This window comes from Rhinatrema bivittatum, chromosome 13 (genome assembly GCF_901001135.1).
Source record: "Rhinatrema bivittatum chromosome 13, aRhiBiv1.1, whole genome shotgun sequence".
Taxonomy (NCBI): domain Eukaryota; kingdom Metazoa; phylum Chordata; class Amphibia; order Gymnophiona; family Rhinatrematidae; genus Rhinatrema; species Rhinatrema bivittatum.
The window spans coordinates 27,177,694-27,197,307 of record NC_042627.1 but is presented as its reverse complement, the minus strand read 5'-3'; the positions used below and the strand labels follow the sequence as shown (position 1 = coordinate 27,197,307).

Below are 19,614 nucleotides of genomic sequence, written 5' to 3'. Positions count from 1 at the left end.
TTCTTTGCTTTTTACTGCTTTACTTTTATTCTGTGGGTCCATATATTGTGTTGTGCTAGAATAATTTTTCTGTTTCCTCTTAAAGTAATTGGTACTCAAGAACTGCTTAAGGTTATCATTTAACACAAGCAAAACTTTGTATATAAATAAGCACACATTACATAAATGAAATCAAAGGAGAAAATATTTTTTAACATAGTGTTCTTATGAAGTTTAAAGTGTTTGTTTTGTTTTGTTTTTTTTTTTTTTTTACCGTGCTGCAATATTTTGTTGCTTGAGATTTGTACGTTGCCATGCAGCATTGGCTGATAAGGGGTGCACAAACATCTGCTACATTCAGTGTCCCAGATGTTAACAGGGAACCCAGTATTGAACATCTTCCATTGTTGCATACCTTTTTTATTTATTCTTGCGTTCTGAACTTCAAGCTAAACAGTGCCGTAGTAACCTTAAAGTGTTTTCAGGGATATGAGTAACTGCATTGCTTACTTCTTGCTCTCTCCCACAGATGTTATGTGTCATGTTTTGTGCAGAAAGAGATGTTAACAGGGTTTCAAAAATCAACTCACACAAGCATGCCTGGGATGAGGGGATTTTCTTAGCTGATGGGCAGGGAGGAGCAAGTGGTGGTGTGTCTATCCCAGTTAGGGCCAGGAGAGGAAAGTGATGGTAGCAATTTTTTGGCCTTGTTTGAGATAGCTGGGAGGTTGGGGCAGAAAAAAAAGAAATTGGAGGTGTGTGAAGGTGACAGGAGGTGGAGAGAAAACTGTATGAGGAGGGGTTTAGGAGCTGTCTTCAGCTTTCGCTCAGGCTTGGGGAGAGAGTGTTTGGTGTGGGGAGAAAAATATCTGTCTTGGAAGATGCTAAGGGTTTGGATGGTTTTTCAAGAAGATTTTGGACAAGGACATAGTACAGACAGTTTTACTCGGTGCAGGATAAAATTTAGCAAAGTTTAGCTGGGGGAGAGATGTTAGATCGGGCATTCTTATATGTCATGATATTTTGATACATACTGTAGGTATAGATGGTAAAATTAGGGGGAGTTGTACTTCAGTGCAGTGGTTCTCAACAGGTGTGTCCCGGGAGGTGTGTTGCAGAGCCAACAGAAGGCTGCTCTTTCCTCCTCAGTCTGGGCAGGATTTGGCTGACTTCTCTTTTATTGGGTATGACAGGAAGCTGCTTACTTTTCTTCCTGGCCAGAGGGAGGTTGTTCCCTCCTCCTTCACCTAGATCCTAGCGAGATATTACCAACTCCTTTTCATATGGGCCTGGCAGGACATCAACTTTCTGCCTGACCTGGCAGTGAGGCTGCCGATGCTCTCCTTACCCCATAGGGTCTGAATGTGAAAGCAAGAGCATGAGGGGTAGAGGTGCGTGTTGTATAAATCTACTGCCTCCTTACCTTCTTCCTCTCCTCAATGCTTCTTGCCCTCATCTGCTGCTGGTAAAGAGGGAGGGAGACTCTGAATTGGACTGAAGGCTTTTCTGCTGGCTGGGAGTCAGGAGACAGGGAAATGTGCTGGACAGGAAGGCATGGGAAGATAGGAAGGGGTGAAGGAAAGGAGGTTGGGGTTCCTGAGTAGGGATGGGGGCTGCTGGGTTGGGGGAGAGGGGAGATTGGGGGATGCTGAGCAGGAAGGGATGGGAAAGAGGTGGTCAGATATACGCTGGGTAGGGAAGGGCAGGGAGACTTGGAGAGAGGGAGCACAGGGAAGGGGATGGGGGGGTGTCAGGAATGTTGGATAGGAATATGAGCATGTGAAGGGATGATTGAGTAGCTGGGAGAAGTGAGGGGGATGATGGGGAGTGACTGGGTGCAAGAGTCCTACTATGCATTTCTTCTCTCTTCTCTCTTTGCTTAGGTAGGATGAAATATATTTTAGTTTCTAGTCTCCAGTTTTGCACTGCATGCAAAAAGTGGTCTTGGGGTTTCCATTCCAGGTTTTGTTTGCACATTTGTAATTTGTGGTCTCTTATTCTATATTTGGTGAAGGCAAGTCTGTCTGTGTGTATGTGACTGAGGTGAGGTACTTTACTAGAGGTTTGTATCAGCCTTAGTTGTTGTATTTTCTTAATATTATATTGCACTAGTGGTGAACTGCTGCCTTTTGATGGGTAGGGCTATTGCTGTTTCATTTCTTGGAGTTAATGCTGCTGCAGTATGGCAGGTTTGAAAGACATGTACAGAGTGGGGTTTGTTTGTATTATTTTACAATGCACCTGGTAGTAGAGAGTTTTGCTATTAAAATGACACCAGAATCAGAATCTTTTTTTTTTGGTATGGTGAGTTGTACAGGGAAATGTCTTAGTTGTGCTCACCACCCATTGTTAGGAAGTGGATGCAGAACATATGCCTACATTTAATCCCATGATGGTCATGCATGTGAGCATCATCTCTCAGGTGTGTCCTGCTAGAAAAAAGGTTGAGAACCACTGCTCCAGTGGGTAGACTTAACTCTTTTATATTGGATGCCCAGTTAAAACTTGGAGAAACATGTCTCTCATTTTGTGAGGAATGCTTTTTTCAAATAAAGAATAATTTGGAAATTGTACCCATTTTTAGATTTAAGATCATCTAGGACACCAAGCAGTGATAGTCATAATCACTGGGATAGCTAGAACTGATTTTTTTGGCTGGGCCCAAGGTTAACATGGGTAGTAGACATGAGGCATACAGGTCTCAGCCAGGTTTATTATACTATTATTGATAAATAATGACTTATAGTGCAACTGGCAACAGATTTCTAAATGGGGGAGTGGTATCTTATTACCTGCTTCCCTGACTTAGTCGCTTGAGGCTACAGCTGTCACCCTTTTAATATTTTAAACTCGGTGTCTTCAAGCACTTACTACTGCTAAACCATCTATAGGCCCTACTGAAAAACAGAGCCTGCACTAAATAGTGCTGACACTTAACACACCTTTTGTGAATAGGGACTGCTGTAGTATTGTGATCCTAGGGGTACGCAAGACATCTAAAACCCTTGATTGGTAGTCATGAAATGTTGAAAACCATTGCCCTATCTGATAAGTTGCAGTATGGATCAGCGCCAGAACTTGGGAATTGATCTTACTGTTCTCTCTTTAATCTGTAGTTTTATGTTACTGTTACTATTATGTCATTTTTTCATAAATATTTTTTAAACACTTTGCATTATTTTGACCATGTGTGTAAATTGTCATACAAGTTAAGTTTCCTAAATCAGTCTCTCTCAATTCTCAACTGCTCTCCTTAGCATTGTCTTAAAAGGAATGAGATTAGACTCTCATGCCTCTCCCTGCGCCTAGCAGTCTCAAGTCTCAACCCTCATCATCAGCTGTCTCTCTCAGTACTCCTCCTCTCCATCAGGTGCTCTCTCTCTCTCTCTCTTGCTGTGTCATCATGGGGAGAAAGAGGGGCAGTACCCCCCAATCCCCAGCAGTATCACTCATCCACTTACCTGTTTTTCAATCTATAGCAGTCAAGCAGTTCCCCTCTTTCCCTTCTCCATGTTCAGCAATCTCGTTCACACCACCCAAGCCACCATCTCCTCCAACAGTCCTGCAGTCATTCCTTGTCCCAACCCCCATTCCTACCAGACTTACACGCCCTCTTTCTCCAGGCCCAAAACCAGCAATCTCACTGTCAATCCTCATATCCACACCCTCTCAGGAACAATCTCACCTGTGTCTCCCTCCTCCTCCACACCCATCACCAACAGTCTCACTCTCACCCCACCACTGTCCTCTCCCACAAACTCTTATTGTCAGCCTTGACCGTCTCTCTCTGATCTTCTGCCTGCCATGCCAGATCCCTTTACAAGCTACAGCAGGAGCGCTCAAATATCCTGTGTTGCACACGCTGCCTCACTTCCATTGGCCAGTCTGACTTCATCCCTGATCCTCTCCTACTTGCTGTCTGCTCCTCCCATGTGCTGCCTACATAAGTTGCTTTTGATTTTGTTTCCTGCTGTTGGGATACTATCACTTCCCACTGCTGCTCTTTGGCCATTGAGCTTCCCACCGCCACACCTGCTTTCTTCTCACCTCTGTGGACTCTTGCTGTTCGGCTATGTGTGCTGGAACAAGCCTGCTGCAATTGGCCCGCCACTGCCACTATATCGCATGCTGAGTGAGGCCACTGATGCCACTTAGCTCCTTCTCATTGGCCCTGGGTGGCTGTTTAGATGCTTGCAATTGGCCCTGTGGCTTAATTTACCAATGGGCAGGAAAAAGTGGGTGTGCCTGAGTGAAGAATGGATGGGGCCTAACTGTAGCTACACCATTGGTCATAATTAGACTGTTAGAATATATTATATGTATATATATCATATATATTATATATATATATCATATATATATATATAACATATATATATGTTATATATAGACTGTTATCCATCTACAAAGACCAGCTCCACCGATATAGAAACCTCATACTAAGATCAAAAAAAATCTTCTTCGCCAGCAGAATCCATGAGTTCCAATTTGACGCAAAAGCTCTCTTCACATACGTCTCACAACTCATGAAAACCAATGCCCCAGCTATTCCAGAGGAAGAGGCACAAAGCAAAGCAGAAGAACTTGCTCTTTTCTTTCAAAAAAAAATAACAAACACCTTAGCACTCCTGCCCCCTAACTCTTCCACACAACAGACTTCTGCTGCCAAACCAACCATCATTGGAGCCAAATTTGATACCTTCGAACCCATCTCATCTAAGGAGATCGAAACCCTCCTAAAGAAACTGAAACCATCAAGCCACCCTTCAGACAATATACCTACAAAACTCCTCCTCCTTATCCCAGACACCATAGCCAGTCCCTTGGCAGACATCATAAACTGCACCTTATCTCAAGGAATATATCCTGACTCTCTAAAATCTGCATCACTCAAACCTCTTCTGAAGAAACCCAACCTAGACACTCAAGATCTCTCTAATTTCCGCCCAATTTCCAACCTTCCTTTTGTTGCAAAAATCACTGAAAAATTGGTCAATTCCCAACTCTCGGATTTCCTAGTTGATCATAATATTCTCTATCCTAATCAATATGGGTTTCGCAAATCCTACAGCACAGAAACCCTCCTCCTCTCCCTTACGGATCACATCATCTTAGGACTAGACAAAGGTCAAGCATTTCTGTTAGCTCTTCTTGACATCTCGGCAGCATTTGATACGGTGAATCACTCCACTCTGCTAAGCCGTCTCTCAGACATCGGTATTTCAGGATCTGTACACAGATGGTTTAATTCATTCCTAAGCAACAGAACCTACAAAGTCAAAATTAACAACAAAGAATCATCCAGTATTAAATCTTCAGTAGGAGTTCCTCAAGGATCCTCCTTATCCCCCACCCTATTTAACATCTACCTCCTCCCCCTCTGTCAACTGCTTACCAACCTAAGATTAACACATTATCTCTATGCAGATGATGTTCAGATATTAATCCCCATAAGAGTCACTCTCAAAAACTCTCCTATACTGGGAAAATTGCCTTCAATCCATTAACCAACTCCTCAACAATCTGAATCTAGTCCTAAATACGTCCAAGACTGAACTACTCATCATTTCAACCGACCATTCAGATTCCTCGCTTCAGCTCCCTCATACAACCCAAATCTCTCATGCTAGAGACCTCGGAGTAATCCTTGACAATCGCTTAAATTTAAAGAAATTCATTAACAACACGATAAAGGACGGCTTCTACAAACTGCAAGTCCTAAAAAGGCTCAAACCCCTCCTGTTTTTCCATGACTTCAGGACAGTCCTCCAAGCCACGCTCTTTCCTAAGATCGACTACTGCAACTCACTCCTTCTGGGGCTTCCACTCTCCTCCACAAAACCTTTACAGATGCTCCAGAACGCAGCAGCTAGAGTCTTGTGTAATACAAACCGCAGAGATCACATCTCTCCCATCTTAAAGAACCTACATTGGCTGCCAATAAACTATAGAATCTTACACAAATCCCTCACCATAATCCACAAAACGATCCACAAACAATACCCGTTGGATCTCCAGTTCCCCCTCAAACTCCACTCCTCATCCAGACCCACCAGAGAATTATATAAAGGATCTCTCCATTTTTATTTATTTTATTTATTTAAGTCTTTTATATACCAACATTCAAGACGATAGTCCCATCATGCTGGTTCACAAGAAACAGGAGTGCAGAATATAATAAATAAACTTAACAACTTGAACATTAGTGCAGAAAAAGCAGTTACATGTAACAAGGAGATATAGAACTTGGAAAAAGAAGGAAAATGAATATAAGATAATTACATATAATAACATTGTAAGAGGTGGCTATTGATGATATTGCTGGCGATGAGTGTTAATTGTTGGGAATTAAATATTGTTGGAGTTAGGAAAGGCCTGTGTGAAAAGCCAGGTCTTAAGTCTTTTCTTGAAGCTTGAGATGCTGGGTTCCATTCTAAGATCTGGGGGAATGGAGTTCCATAGGATGGGACCAGCTGTGGAGAAGGCCCGATCTCTTAGTGTAATGTGTCTTGTAGTTTTGGCTGGAGGTACTTGAAGTTGTCCTTTGCCTCCCAACAAATCTTCACGCCACACCACAACCAAAGAACGAGCTTTCTCGATAGCAGGACCCACTATCTGGAACAATTTACCGCCGGACCTCAGGCAGGAACCCTCTCTACAAACATTTCGAAAAAAACTTAAAACCTGGCTATTTAGCCAAGCTTTCCCTTAATCTTTTCACTTCAGAAATTCTACATCTCAAGCCTTCCTGACTACTTACATAGCGAAACCTTTAATCACAATGGTTATCTCTCGGTCCTTCTTTCTTCTATTCCCAAGTTTGATCTCCTTGTTATATGTAACTTTTTTACTTCCTCTGATTATTTTACTGTTAAACGGTTGATAAGAATGTTACCCCTTTGTTACATGTAAACCGATTTGATATGACTCCCGTCATGAAGGTCGGTATATAAAAGAATTAAATAAAATAAATAAATATAATTTCTTGTGTGTGGGGCCTCCGGTTGAGGCTCACACATAGATTTCAGGTAGTATAAAATGTGATAAACGTTGTGCTAAGAATTTCAGCACGTTATATTATAAGGTTTACAGAGGCTTCCAGTTAAATGTCGTCTTCATTTTAAAATTTTAATGCTGGTATTTTAGACTCTTGAGAATTAAGGGCTGTATTTATTTGAGAGAGAAATTGAGCTGATACATACCAGGGAGATGGTTCCGGTCTAGTCAGTGAGAGCTTCTGACTGTTCCAACTTTTTAAGGATGTTAATGGGACTTTTATTTGGACATACGTTTTTTTTTTTCAGTGGTGGCCCCTGTTTTATGGAACAAATTGCTGATGGAGATTAGGCAGGAAAGAGAGTACCTGTCTTTTCGTAAAAAGGTAGACTTGGATCTATCCCAGATAGTGGGTAGACTCTGGTGTAATCTTAGGAGTTATTTCTTTACAGAAATAGTGGTGAAAGCAAAAATGGTATCTGAATTCAAGAAAACATGAGATAAATGCAGGTGCTCTCTGAGGGAGTGATGGGCATTGTAAGAGCTAGATAAATTGGATGGATGGGCAGACTAGATGGGCCATATGGTCTTTTTCTGCCATCATGTTTCTATGTTTTTAAAACATCTGCCATCAGTGACTGGCAGCAGGTTCTAAACTCAGTTCCAAAAGCACCAAACAGCCACCCAGTAAAAAAAACCGTATGTGTTTGACAGGTTTCAGAATGCCTACCCATGTTCCCATTGGAGAACATTCTTCACATTGACCATGCTGGAGAACCTGCCACTTGCAGGTGGTTTGAAAACTGATTGGTAGCCTTTTTAACATTTTGAGTTTGCAGAATCTCTTAAATTTAGTACAGTAGTTTCCTCCTGCTCTATTGGACAACAGTACCATAAGCCTTCATTCGCAATTAGCTAGGGCATTTTCCCCTATTTTTATATCTCTTCCTAGCCCCCTCTGGAACACATGCAGCTTAGCTCCAGCCGGTAGTTGTCACCATTGAGCAATACCTTGGACTCTTTCCCCCCTCCCCCCAATGACTGTGAATGTTCCCTCCTCTGCATCCCCACTTGCTCCTGTGGATTGAAAGCAGGGCCCAGGAACTGAATCTACGTCTTCTACACACAGTGTATAGCATTGCTGCTGAGCCATAAGCCAGCTCAAGTTTGCAATTTTTTGATAGATTGCTTCTCTAAAACTGCCACCGTTTTTGCAGATCCTCTTGCAACTAGAAGTCCCAAGGAAAGAAAGTTCTTTTTCTTGTGAAGAGCAAACACTAGTGATCCTGTACTGGAAAGAGTGTAGGGGCGATATTCTTAGTTTACAAACAGATGACTTGAATTTGCCCTATTTGGAATCCGTATTTGCAAGATGTGTACATTCAGTGGATGCTCAGTGCATGTGTCTCTTAAGATACGTTTGAATGGAGTCACACAAATCCACCTATTTTAGGAGCTGCTTTCTTTTTTTATTTTGAAAGATTTATCTTGTGTAAAATATAAATGGAACTAAACTGTGGGTTAGTTGCTCTTTGAGGCTTGAGATACAATTGGTATTCTGACCTCTGAGCTTGTTAGCTTTCCTGGCTACGTGTGTGCATGAGTGAGAGACCTGCAGAATACTACAATTAAGTGTTAGTTCTTTACCTAAACTCCAGATATCTCCTTTGTAAACATTCCTGCCTCTGGTCTTCCTTTCTGCTCAGTTACAAAGCGGAGTTCACAAATGAACATCACCTTTGGTAGTAATCCAAATAGCTGATGTAGTGTCAGAGTTACGAATACTACAAAGAGAGTGGTTGCTACTGAGCAGAGGGGCAAACTGAAGAAAAGCATTTGTAATAAACATAAAATGCTATCTTTTTTTATACTTGTACTTTTGACTATATATGTATGTGTATGGTCAAAATTGCATCAGAAGCTAAAATGCAGATGAGAAACTGAATTGTTTACAGTGGAAACTTTTTTTTTTTTTTTAAATGATTAGTAAGTAATGTTTAAATGTTGCTTTTTGGATTTGTGGCTTATTGATGGAGCAATTTGCTGAGTGCCCAACTCTTTTTACTGGCTTTATTCCCATGGAAATCTAGCGGTAATAACTAGCTATTAGTAAAGTGAGTTTTGAGTGACATTGAGTTCATAAACTGAAGAGTGTCTGCAAAATTAGAAAATTAAACTCTGCAGAAAAAAATGTAAAGTATCATGTCTAATATTTTATGAAAATAAGAACTGTGAAGAGTATTGAAGGCCTAAATGGGCAGAGGTAGTTGAAGCAGAAAATTAAAGCATTGTACACCTTCCTACTACTTGCAGAAGGCTTTGTAACATTTCTTTACAGTTTGCAATTTCAGTACAGCATAACATGATGGAATAAACCCTAGATTTTTCTATGAGATTCATATTGGGATAAAGTTCTGCAGTAGTGAGACTTCTAATTCTCGGTGGAGGTACCAAATTAAAATTGGCCATGGTACTCTGTGACTAACCATTATTGCTGGTGAGAAGATGTGTAACAGTGGGTTAGCAGTATCACCAGGAATGGTGCTGTCCACTTAGGGTTGTTTGCAAAAAAAGGTATGTTTGTTTTTTGTTTTTTTTTGTTTTTGTTTCCTACATATATGTAACAGGAGAACCATTTCAGAAAGGACAGCCTTGCACAGTAGCTCATTTACTGCCACATGAATATTACAGGTGTGCCCATGTTTTGTATAAAGTTAATTCTGCTTTATGAGGAATGATAGCTATGCATGCATTCTGAATAAACTTGGAAAAGTATCATTTATACTGGACTTTTTTTTTAATCTGTTTTGTTTGGGGTTTTTTTTTTTTTTTGCGATCCAAGTGCATATCGCTGGAGCACTATAACATAGAAGCCCTCTTGCAAAAGCCTTGTGAGTTATAGGCTTGTTGGTCAGTTTTTTTCCAAGTTTGGAGGAGATTAAATAGGATTGTGGATACTTTGAATTAAAAAAATGCAGAGATTTTCAGATGGTCTCTTCCCTTTCTAGGGTTCATTTCAAATCTTTGTTTTGAAACTCAACCAACACATCAGATTTTTCTTTGTATTTTTTTTCCAGTGTGTCGTTCAAACAAAAGTCCTTGGGTCTGTCTGACATGTTCAAGTGTCCACTGTGGAAGGTGAGTATGGAAGCGACTTCACAGATGCACCTTAGCTGCTGGAAGTAAGGGTATGCTCTCTCCATAGTCTGGTCCATTTCTTGTGCTAGGGCAGTATCATTGTGTAATATGGCTAGATGCTCCCATTTTCCTTGTTGGAACAATAAATAGTTCTTAGCTAGAAGAGAGGTTTTTGGTCCTGACCAGGAGCGTGGTAGTACCCCGAACATATTCGAGAAAAAGGAAGAGAAGAAGTATTGACAAAAGGCCAGTCTTCCAGTAGATCAGGTTTGGATTTCACACAAATACTTTAGCACTCCTCCTAAAATCTTTAATATTCAGTAATTAGGTGACTTTTCCAGTTTGTAGATTGTCATCTCTTTATTTTATTATGATAGTGCTCTAATAGCACACAACTTTTCACTTGACCATTTAGCATGCATAATTTCTTTAAAAAAATTGTACTGTAACTAAGTATCCATTGCCTCTTCCATTTTAGACTTACAAAGATTAATGGTGCTCAGGATTTTTTTTTTAATTTATTATTATTTTTTCAACTATATGGAGGGTTCCTTTTTTTTTTTTTTTTTAATTCTCTCCAAGGTATGTAAACGGGCATGCAAAGAAACACTATGAAGATGCCCAGATTCCTTTAACCAACCATAAGAAAACAGAAAAACCTGAGAGAGTGAGTGTGCAGCATACAGTGTGCATGGACTGCAGTAGCTACAGTACATATTGGTAAGCCAGCCTTTAAATTCAAGTACTTGTGTATCGATCCAAGCAAAACTTCACTGAGGCAATATGCGAGTACATACCTTTGCTCCCATTTGAAATTTCTCTGCCTGATAAATGTTGGACTGAATTTGATTTTGCCTTTTCATATATGAGAATAGCTGTCTAAAAATGGTATTGAAATAGAGTAGGCTGGCATATAGCAGAGGGACCTAAGAGAGATACCAACTGTCAACAACCACCATGATAAGTGAAGATTAATAATGTTTTAACTAATCTTGATATTTTTCTTCACCCATGCGGATTCTTGCTGATGCCAAATGACCATTTAAACTGGTGCCAAATGCAAAATGCATTTGGCACCAGTTTAAATGGTCATTTGGCATCAGCAAGAATCCGCATGGGTGAAGAAAAATATCAAGATAAGTGAAGATTAATAATGTTTTAACTAATCATGGTAGTTGTTGACACATGCAAAAAGAAAAAATTCAAAAAAATTAACAGTATTAACTGACCAATGATTATAGATAAGGCAGAGCAATAAAGAAACCCTTTATTGTACTATGATGCCTATTATGATGGTCAATTGCAGCGTCTTGAATTAGAAGAATAATATAAAGGGAATACAGTTGGTATCTCAGGTTATAATTTTCAGCGATTCCCTAATATTTGGTAGTGCTTGGTACTATTTAGAAGTGATTATATATAGCAGAGGGAGCCATGTTGGGTATTAATGCTGTGGTCGTGTTGTCTTGGATCTCTTGTAATATAGTGGGAGCGAAGTCCATCTTTAAAATGAAAGCCCATAACCAATCTTTGCTACTCACTAAGTTGTGAGACTTAGAGCCATGTGCTTTATTATTGTTATCCAAAATTATAAGCGTTCTCTGCATTTTATTCAGTGCAATTATAAAAATGTTGCAGTTTAAAAGAGCTACATTGAAGGTCCTGATGTACCTTATCCAATCACTACTGCAGCTGTCTGCTCTCTAGTGTAGAGGAACCAAACAAACCTGTGAAGTCTTGTAACGATTGATTTATTAGTTCTCAGGGCTATTGATTAAATTATTTATAAAAATATTTAAAAACCAGAAGAAACAAGACAAAAGAGATGAGATTTCCAAATATCTGTGCCACATAGGTAGGACAAAAATACAAATGAGGTGATCCAGCATCATGGGACCATCTTTGTTGGTTTTTTAAAATGAGATTAGTATGTTTTCATCAAATAAAGTAATTGAGGTTTGACAATTCAAAATTTAGTAACATGCTAAAAAATACTCGGATTGCAGTCTATCCAGCTGGATTGCAAATCTCATGAACTGCAGGTCATCTTGGCACTCCTTCCGACCAGGTGATTTATGCTGTATGACACTGCACACCCAGTCAGCATTTCTGCAACAAGTTTCCCTCTGATGCACTGTTGCTACAATTATTTATTAAATATAGAAATAAAAGTTGGCAAACAAGCTGTAAGTGATACCTTTTTATTGGACTAATTCAACACATCTGTTGACTTGCTTTCAAGTACTGTGCTCCCTTCATCAGGTCAGTGAGGTAATGACCATTATAGCCTATCCAGTCTGACCGTCCACACAAACTCAGTCTTCACTGATGCAATATTGTGTGAACTGGAGCAAACTTCCAAAATGAAATGCATATGACAGCCATAATTCAATCTGATAGAAGCTGTAGTAGAGTAGCAGAATGTTTGTTTACCAGGCAGAGAAACTGGCTTGCAGGATATGGGTACTTTTTTTTCATTTTTTAATTCTCTCTGGTGTGTTTTAAAGGATACGTGTGTAACGTTCCTGTGATCAGTGGTGGAATGTAAACTACACAGTCCTTGTGTACTATTAATGTAATTCTGGTTTCCCATCGTTAGCAGGGCTGAATTAGCCATGCTGTCCTGGGATCTGTCAATCAGGTCCGGGAGGCAGAGCTTGTTAAGCAGAGGTTAGTTTTGTTCCCCCTGCGGCTGCACGTGTGTTCCCGCGCAGGACGTAACAGATTCTCCTCAGTCTGTTCTTTCCGCGCGCGGGATCGCACACGGAGCCGTATTTCTCCTCAGCATGTCCAAATCAGGATTTAAGAGGTGTCGCTGCAGCAAGGTAATGTTGGTCAGGGATGGCCATGACTGATGTTACCGCTGCTTCGGCATCACCCATGTAGTAGAGGAATGCGAATTCTGTGCCTGTATGTCCCCCAGGGCTAAAAAACAACGGGCCTATCATCTGAAGGAGCTGTTGAGCCTGTCGGACCCGTCAGAGTCCCATTCTTCACCAGGCCCGGTGAAGAAATCTTCGCACTCTGTTCGGAGGGCAGCCTCATGGGACACTTCCAGACCGAGAGAAACTGTGGAGAGGCAGGTACCTGGGGAGCAGGGCTCTGACTTCCCTGATCGAAATCGATCGCCCATCCGTTCGACTCTGGCCCGATAGGGATCCGGGGAACGCCGAAAAGGCCCAAACACGGCGCGGAGAGGGCGGCGCCATACAAGGAAACGGTGCCACAACAGCGAGCGCACTATTCGGAGCCGCCACAGCACGGCAGGACACCGCCACAGTCTGCGCCTACGCCATCGGCGCAGTAGGCGCCGCCGCCGCCATCGGCACGCAAGGCGGCGCCGATTCAGTCGACACCCAGGATAACAAGGGCGCCAGCGGATACCAGAGGACTCAGAACACCGGTCACAGTTCCAACGGGGCGCAGACCGGACTTATATACTCTATCCGGAAAGACCAGGCCGAACCCACCAATGCATGGCCTTAAAACAACGGAAGCGCATAGGAGACGACATAAGCGTAAACACCAATCCAGATCACAATCTACTTCGAGTGGGTTGAGACACCGGATATCGGATGCATCTTCTAAAAGGTCTAGACATACCCATACTCGGGCCACTCTAACAGGGCACGACCTCAAGCATAGACGAAAACACCATTCTAATCGTCATACAGTGCTGCAACGGATCACGGATAAGGAGGGCAGCCCTTCTACCTCCATATCATCTACAGTTTCCCACTATAGGGCGAGATCACAGCAATCGCCCATATGTCTCACTTCGTCTCAGGCATCCAGGTCATCTACAAGCCCCTTGGGGGGGAGAGAAGACACATCCCTACCACACAAGGCACCTGTGCCACAGGGCATGAGCAGGCCTATCATGCCTCCTGCAACAAAAGAAGCTTTCTGGCAATTATCTCAATCACTGGCAGGTTTCTACGAAACTCTAGAAGCTTCCTTTGCAATGAGCAAACCAACTCAGGGATCGGTCATCGACCCTATCTCTACACCTCCGAGGGACCCACGGAGTGATCCTCCTTCCTCCTCGAGAGAAGTGACCCCATTACACTCACCTACAGACCCGGAGATTCCGGGTGATTCTCCGTCCCCTTCTCAATCCCAGTCCTCATCAACCGGTTTTCCATCAGGCACACCAGAGCTGCCACAGGAACCATATTCCCTGCCTGAGGACCTATCATATCCCAGATTTCTGGAAAAAGTGGGTAACATCCTGCAGTTGCAGGTTCAAAAAGAATCTGACCCCAGATCCGAAACCCTGGGGCTCTTAAAGATATTTGATGTCCCGGGTGAACCTACTACACTTCCTCCGCATGACTTACTTCATCAACTACTTCTAAAATCTTGGGAAACCCCTCATTCTTTACAAGCGGTTTCCCGGAAGTCGGACATAAAGTTCCAAATTAAGAGAGACCCACCATATGCGCTCCCACAACTCCCTCACGAACCAGTAGTGGTGGAATCTGCGATGCAGCGGTTTAAGAAAACTAAGACCCATTCGACATACCCGCCCACCAAGGACAGCAACAGATATCTGGATGAAGTGGGATGAAAGGTTTACCAAAATGCAATGCTTACCGCAAGGATCATGCATAATCAATTCTACATGGTGCAATACATGTACGAATGCATCCAGGCAACAAAAGGGATGCTCTCATCTACAGGGGATCAATCACTGCAGACTCTCCATGACCTGAAATAATGCACGAGACATCTGCTCCGATCAGTCTACGAAGGCATGGCGACGTCGTCCAGAGCATCAGCGATGGCCATAGCAGCATGCAGAACAGCATGGCTATGCTCTAGTTCCATAAGGGAGGATGTCCATGAAAAGCTGGCCAATCTCCCATGCACGGGCGATAGCCGTGCAGTCTCTGTAATCGCAACCGGCTAATATGGCCTCCAAGCGATACTACCCATACAATCGACGATCGTCGTATGGTCACAGACTTTGTAGGTCGTACCAAGGTTTCCAACCCCAGTCGTACCCAACATATCAGAGGCCATAGCCACAACAACAACAATCCCATCTGCCTCGTAGAGGGAAACCACGTACTCCACGCCAGCAAAGTTAACAACAGACTCCCGCAGTTAAAGTAGCGCAGTCTTTTGAACATACAGCCACCACCGTACTCCTTAATGCCACCAGGGAGAATTCAGTCGTGCCTCCCAGTATGGGAACAAATAACATCCGATCAATGGGTACTAGACATCGTACGTCAGGGATACCAACTTCAATTTCTAACAAAACCACATTTACCTCACCTTTCCACCACACAGAACAGGGGAGCTCAGGTGCAACTCAAGCACGAGATCTCCAACTTAGCCAAGCAGCAGGCCATCACACTTCTATCCCAGAATCAACAGAACAAGGGATTTTACTCCCCTTACTTCCTGATTCCCAAAAAATTGGGTGGCCTACGACCCATTTTAGATCTTCGGGAACTCAACAAATTCCTAATCAAGGAAAAATTCAAGATGGTGTCCTTGAAGTCAATTCTTCCTCTGCTACAACCCAACAACTGGATGTGTTCAATCGACCTGAAGGATGCGTATACACACATTCCAATCCATCCATCCTCTTGGCGTTATCTATGCTTTCGGTACAAGCATCGGCACTACCAGTACAAGGTACTCCCCTTTGGTTTATCAGCTGCACCCAGAGTATTCACCAAATGCATGGTAGTGGTGGTGGCTCATCTCAGACAACAGGGTATGACTATTTTTCCCTACCTGGACGATTGGCTCATTGTAGCCTCGACTCGGGAGCTACTGATAGAGCACCTACAACAGATCATACAATGTTTGCAAAAGTTGGGCCTAGTGATCAATTTTCAAAAATCACACCTACAACCAACACAACAAATACAATTTATAGGAGCATGACACAGACCAGAGCTTATCTTCCAGTGGACAGAAAAATACAGCTACGACGACTCCTGCAGCAATTGAACAACATTCAAACACCTTCAGTGAGGCAAGTGTTAGTAATCTTGGGTCACATGGCTGCGGCCAATTTCACGGTCCCCAACACCAGGCTACATATGAGACGCCTGCAGTGGGGACTAAAGCGTCAGTGGAAACAACACACACAACCAATCGTTCTTACAGCCGACATGAGGAAAGACATTGCATGGTGGCTGTTCCAATCCACACTCGCAAAGGGAGCACTGTTCCACCCACCCATCCACAATGCAGTCCTAACTACAGATGCATCACGGAAGGGCTGGGGAGCACATCTTGAAGTTTACGAGACGCAGGGGCTGTGGACTTTTGCGGAACAAAATCTACAAATAAATTTGTTAGAACTCAGAGCGATTCGAAACGCCCTACAAGCATTTCAGGATTACCTGAAGGGCCGCAGAGTCATGATCTATACGGACAATCAAGTAGCAATGTTTTACATCAACAAACAAGTGGGGGGGGGGTCGGGCTCCTGGCCCCTTTGCAAGGAGATGTTGATCATTTTCCAACATGCTCAGCAACATTGCATACATCTACAAGCAACTTACCTACGGGAGTTGCAAACACACGAGCGGACAAGCTAAGTCGCATCTTCCATCAACACGAATTGACCCTCAATCCAGAAGTAGCCCACAGTGTCTTCAGAAGATGGGGAACCCCATCAATCGATCTCTTTGCAACTGAACTCAACACGCAAGTTTCAAATTTCTGCTCCATACGACCCAGCGCCATCAGGACGGGGCAAGATGCGTTCCTAATTCCTTGGTCGACGGGTCTTCTATATGCCTTTCCTCCCATACCTCTGATCACCAGAACAATTCAGAAGTGCATAGTGGACAGAGCTCAATTGATTCTTATCGCCCCAGCTTGGCCACGACAACCATGATACAGTTACCTTCTCCACTTATCTCGAGAGACGCCAATACGTCTTCTGAATTGACCAGATCTTCTCCTTCAGGAATGAGGGACTCTTCTACACCCGTTACATGCATCCCTCCACTTGACAGTATGGAGGTTGAACGGCTTCTATTAACAGAACAAAAAGTATCACAACATGCACAACTTATGTTTGTCCGCACAAGTGGAGATCGATCCGTGAATGCGACTACAAGATATATCACCTTCGCTGGTCATATAATTACATATGATCCTTCATACACAAACTTTTTAATTTGTGTACAAAAGAGAATACATGTAAGCCCCTGAGGCAGCCGTCTTGAAACGGCGAAACTCGGCCTGAGTCAGGCTACCTTTGTGTCTCCAATAAAGGATTATTTTAAGACTATTGGCATCTATTCCCTTTGTTCAACCCAACTTATACTAGTAGAATCTAGAAAGCTATCCACGAGGGAAAAATTACAATTACAAATGGAAACGTTATTCCACTTGGTGCACATCCAATCACCTATCACCACTGGACTGTCCACCAGAACAACTTATAGATTATTTACATACACTATATGAAGATGGTCTGACCACATCTTCCATTAGAGTTCATCTCAGTGCCATTGGTGCCTACCATAGACCTTTCAATAATGTATCAATATCTACTCATCCGCTCCTATCTCGTTTCATCAGAGGGCTATCTCACCTATGCCCTCCCATTACAAAGCCTCCAGTTCCATGGCGCATCAGTACGGTCTTGGAACAACTCATGCTTCCTCCCTTTGAACCTATGGACTCAGCACACATAAAGTATCTGATGTGGAAAGTAGTATGTCTAGTGGCCGTAACTTCGGCGCGACGAATCCGTGAACTACAAGCACTGGTCCATTATGCACCGTACTTACAGTTTTTCCATCAAAAGGTGGTGCTTAGAACGCATCCCTCCTTCTTACCGAAAGTAATTTCTCAATTCCATCTCAACCAAAGCATGGAATTGCCAATATTTTTCCCGAAACCTCATACCAATGAGCGGGAAAAATTACTCCACATGCTGGACTGTAAAAGAGCGTTGGCGTACTACATGGACAGAACAAAAGTACCATCCCGAGCTTCTCAACTGCTTGTATAATTTGATCCAAAGGCGCCGGGTCTACCGGTAACGAAACGTACCATATCGAGCTGGATAGTTCAGTGCATTCAATTCTGCTATGAGAAGCAAAGCTTACATCTCTCTGCCATGCCCAAGGCTCACCAAGTTCTTGCCCTAACAACGTCATGGGCACACCTTAGGAATGTACAACCAATAAACATTTGCAAGGCAGCTACATGGTCATCACTCCATACCTTCACGTCACATTACTGCCTTGATCAGCAAGCAACCACGGATGCAAAGATAGGACAAGCAATCCTGCAATCTTTATCATCCCATCCTAAGTGACTGCCACACTTCTGCAGATTACGTTCAAATTAACATTATTGCACCTAACGTGATCGGGAGCTTGGGACTCCCAGGACAACATGGCTAATTCAGCCCTGCTATCGATGGGGAAAAAGCAAGTTTGCTTACCGTAAACTGTCCTTCCATAGATAGCAGGATGAATTAGTCATGCTGACCCGCCCTCCTCCCTGGCAGTCACTGTTTTTTCCTTCTACCAACTACAGCGTAATCACAGACTGAGGAGAATGTTACTTTCTGCACGGGAACACACGTGCAGCCAAAGGGGGAACAAAAAACTAACCTCTGCTTAACAAGCTCCGCCTTCCGGACCTGATTGACAGATCCCAGGACAGCATGGCTAATTCATCCTGCTATCTACAGAAACACCATTTATGGTAAGCAAACTTGCTTTTATCTCATCAGTATCAGAGCTACAGATTGTAGCATCAACTGTTTGTTATAAAGAGCTTGCTACAATAGAATTTTACTGTTCTAAACAAAATACTCTGCAATAATTAGTGACAGGATTTGTTTGTTATGAAGAGTTTACACTAATTTGTATAATACTTTTTTCTTTTAATTAATTTTCTTTTTATTTTTTTTAAAGAATTTTATAAATGCAGGTACTTGGCAATAAGTACAAATTATTTTGTAACATGGTAGGTGATAGCAGAAAGAACATCTGGACCAAACAATCTGCTCAATTATTCTTGTCAACACTACTAAGAATATATCCCAGCTATCAACCATAGAGCACCACCACCTGTAGGGTACGACTTGTCCAGTTTTTGTCATTTTTGACAATTTTTGTTGTTTTCCTCCATTATATGCAAGATCCTCTCTTTGCATCCACCTTCCCTCCCATGTTCAACCACAAAGTCATACAATAATCCAACCAGCCACCATCACCAGGGTACCTGTTTACCAAACTCCTAGCTCACCGGTTTACATTCAGGTACTGTAGGTATTTCTCTATCCCCAGAGGGCTTACAATCTAAGTTTTTGTACCTGAGGCAATGGAGGGTAAAGTGACTTGCCCAAGGTCACAAGGAGCGACAGTAGGACTTGAACCCTGGTCTCCTGGTTCATAGTTCACTGCTCTAACCACTAGGCTATTCCTCCTCCCTTCCTGTAGTCCTTCTGGTCTATGCCCTGTCATCACCAATCTGCTGCAGTGATCCTGTCAACATGTGGAA

At 42.6% G+C, this 19,614-nt stretch overlaps 1 protein-coding gene across 1 annotated transcript in view; it reads left to right on the top strand.

The window, feature by feature from the left end:
* Positions 1 to 19,614, top strand: part of USP3 (ubiquitin specific peptidase 3) — a 122,326-nt gene that overhangs the window by 18,401 nt on the left and 84,311 nt on the right. The window contains exons 2-3 of the mRNA XM_029575775.1: positions 10,053 to 10,113; positions 10,696 to 10,833. Coding sequence (XP_029431635.1) covers positions 10,053 to 10,113; positions 10,696 to 10,833 — 199 coding nt within the window. The remainder of the gene's footprint in view (positions 1 to 10,052; positions 10,114 to 10,695; positions 10,834 to 19,614) is intronic.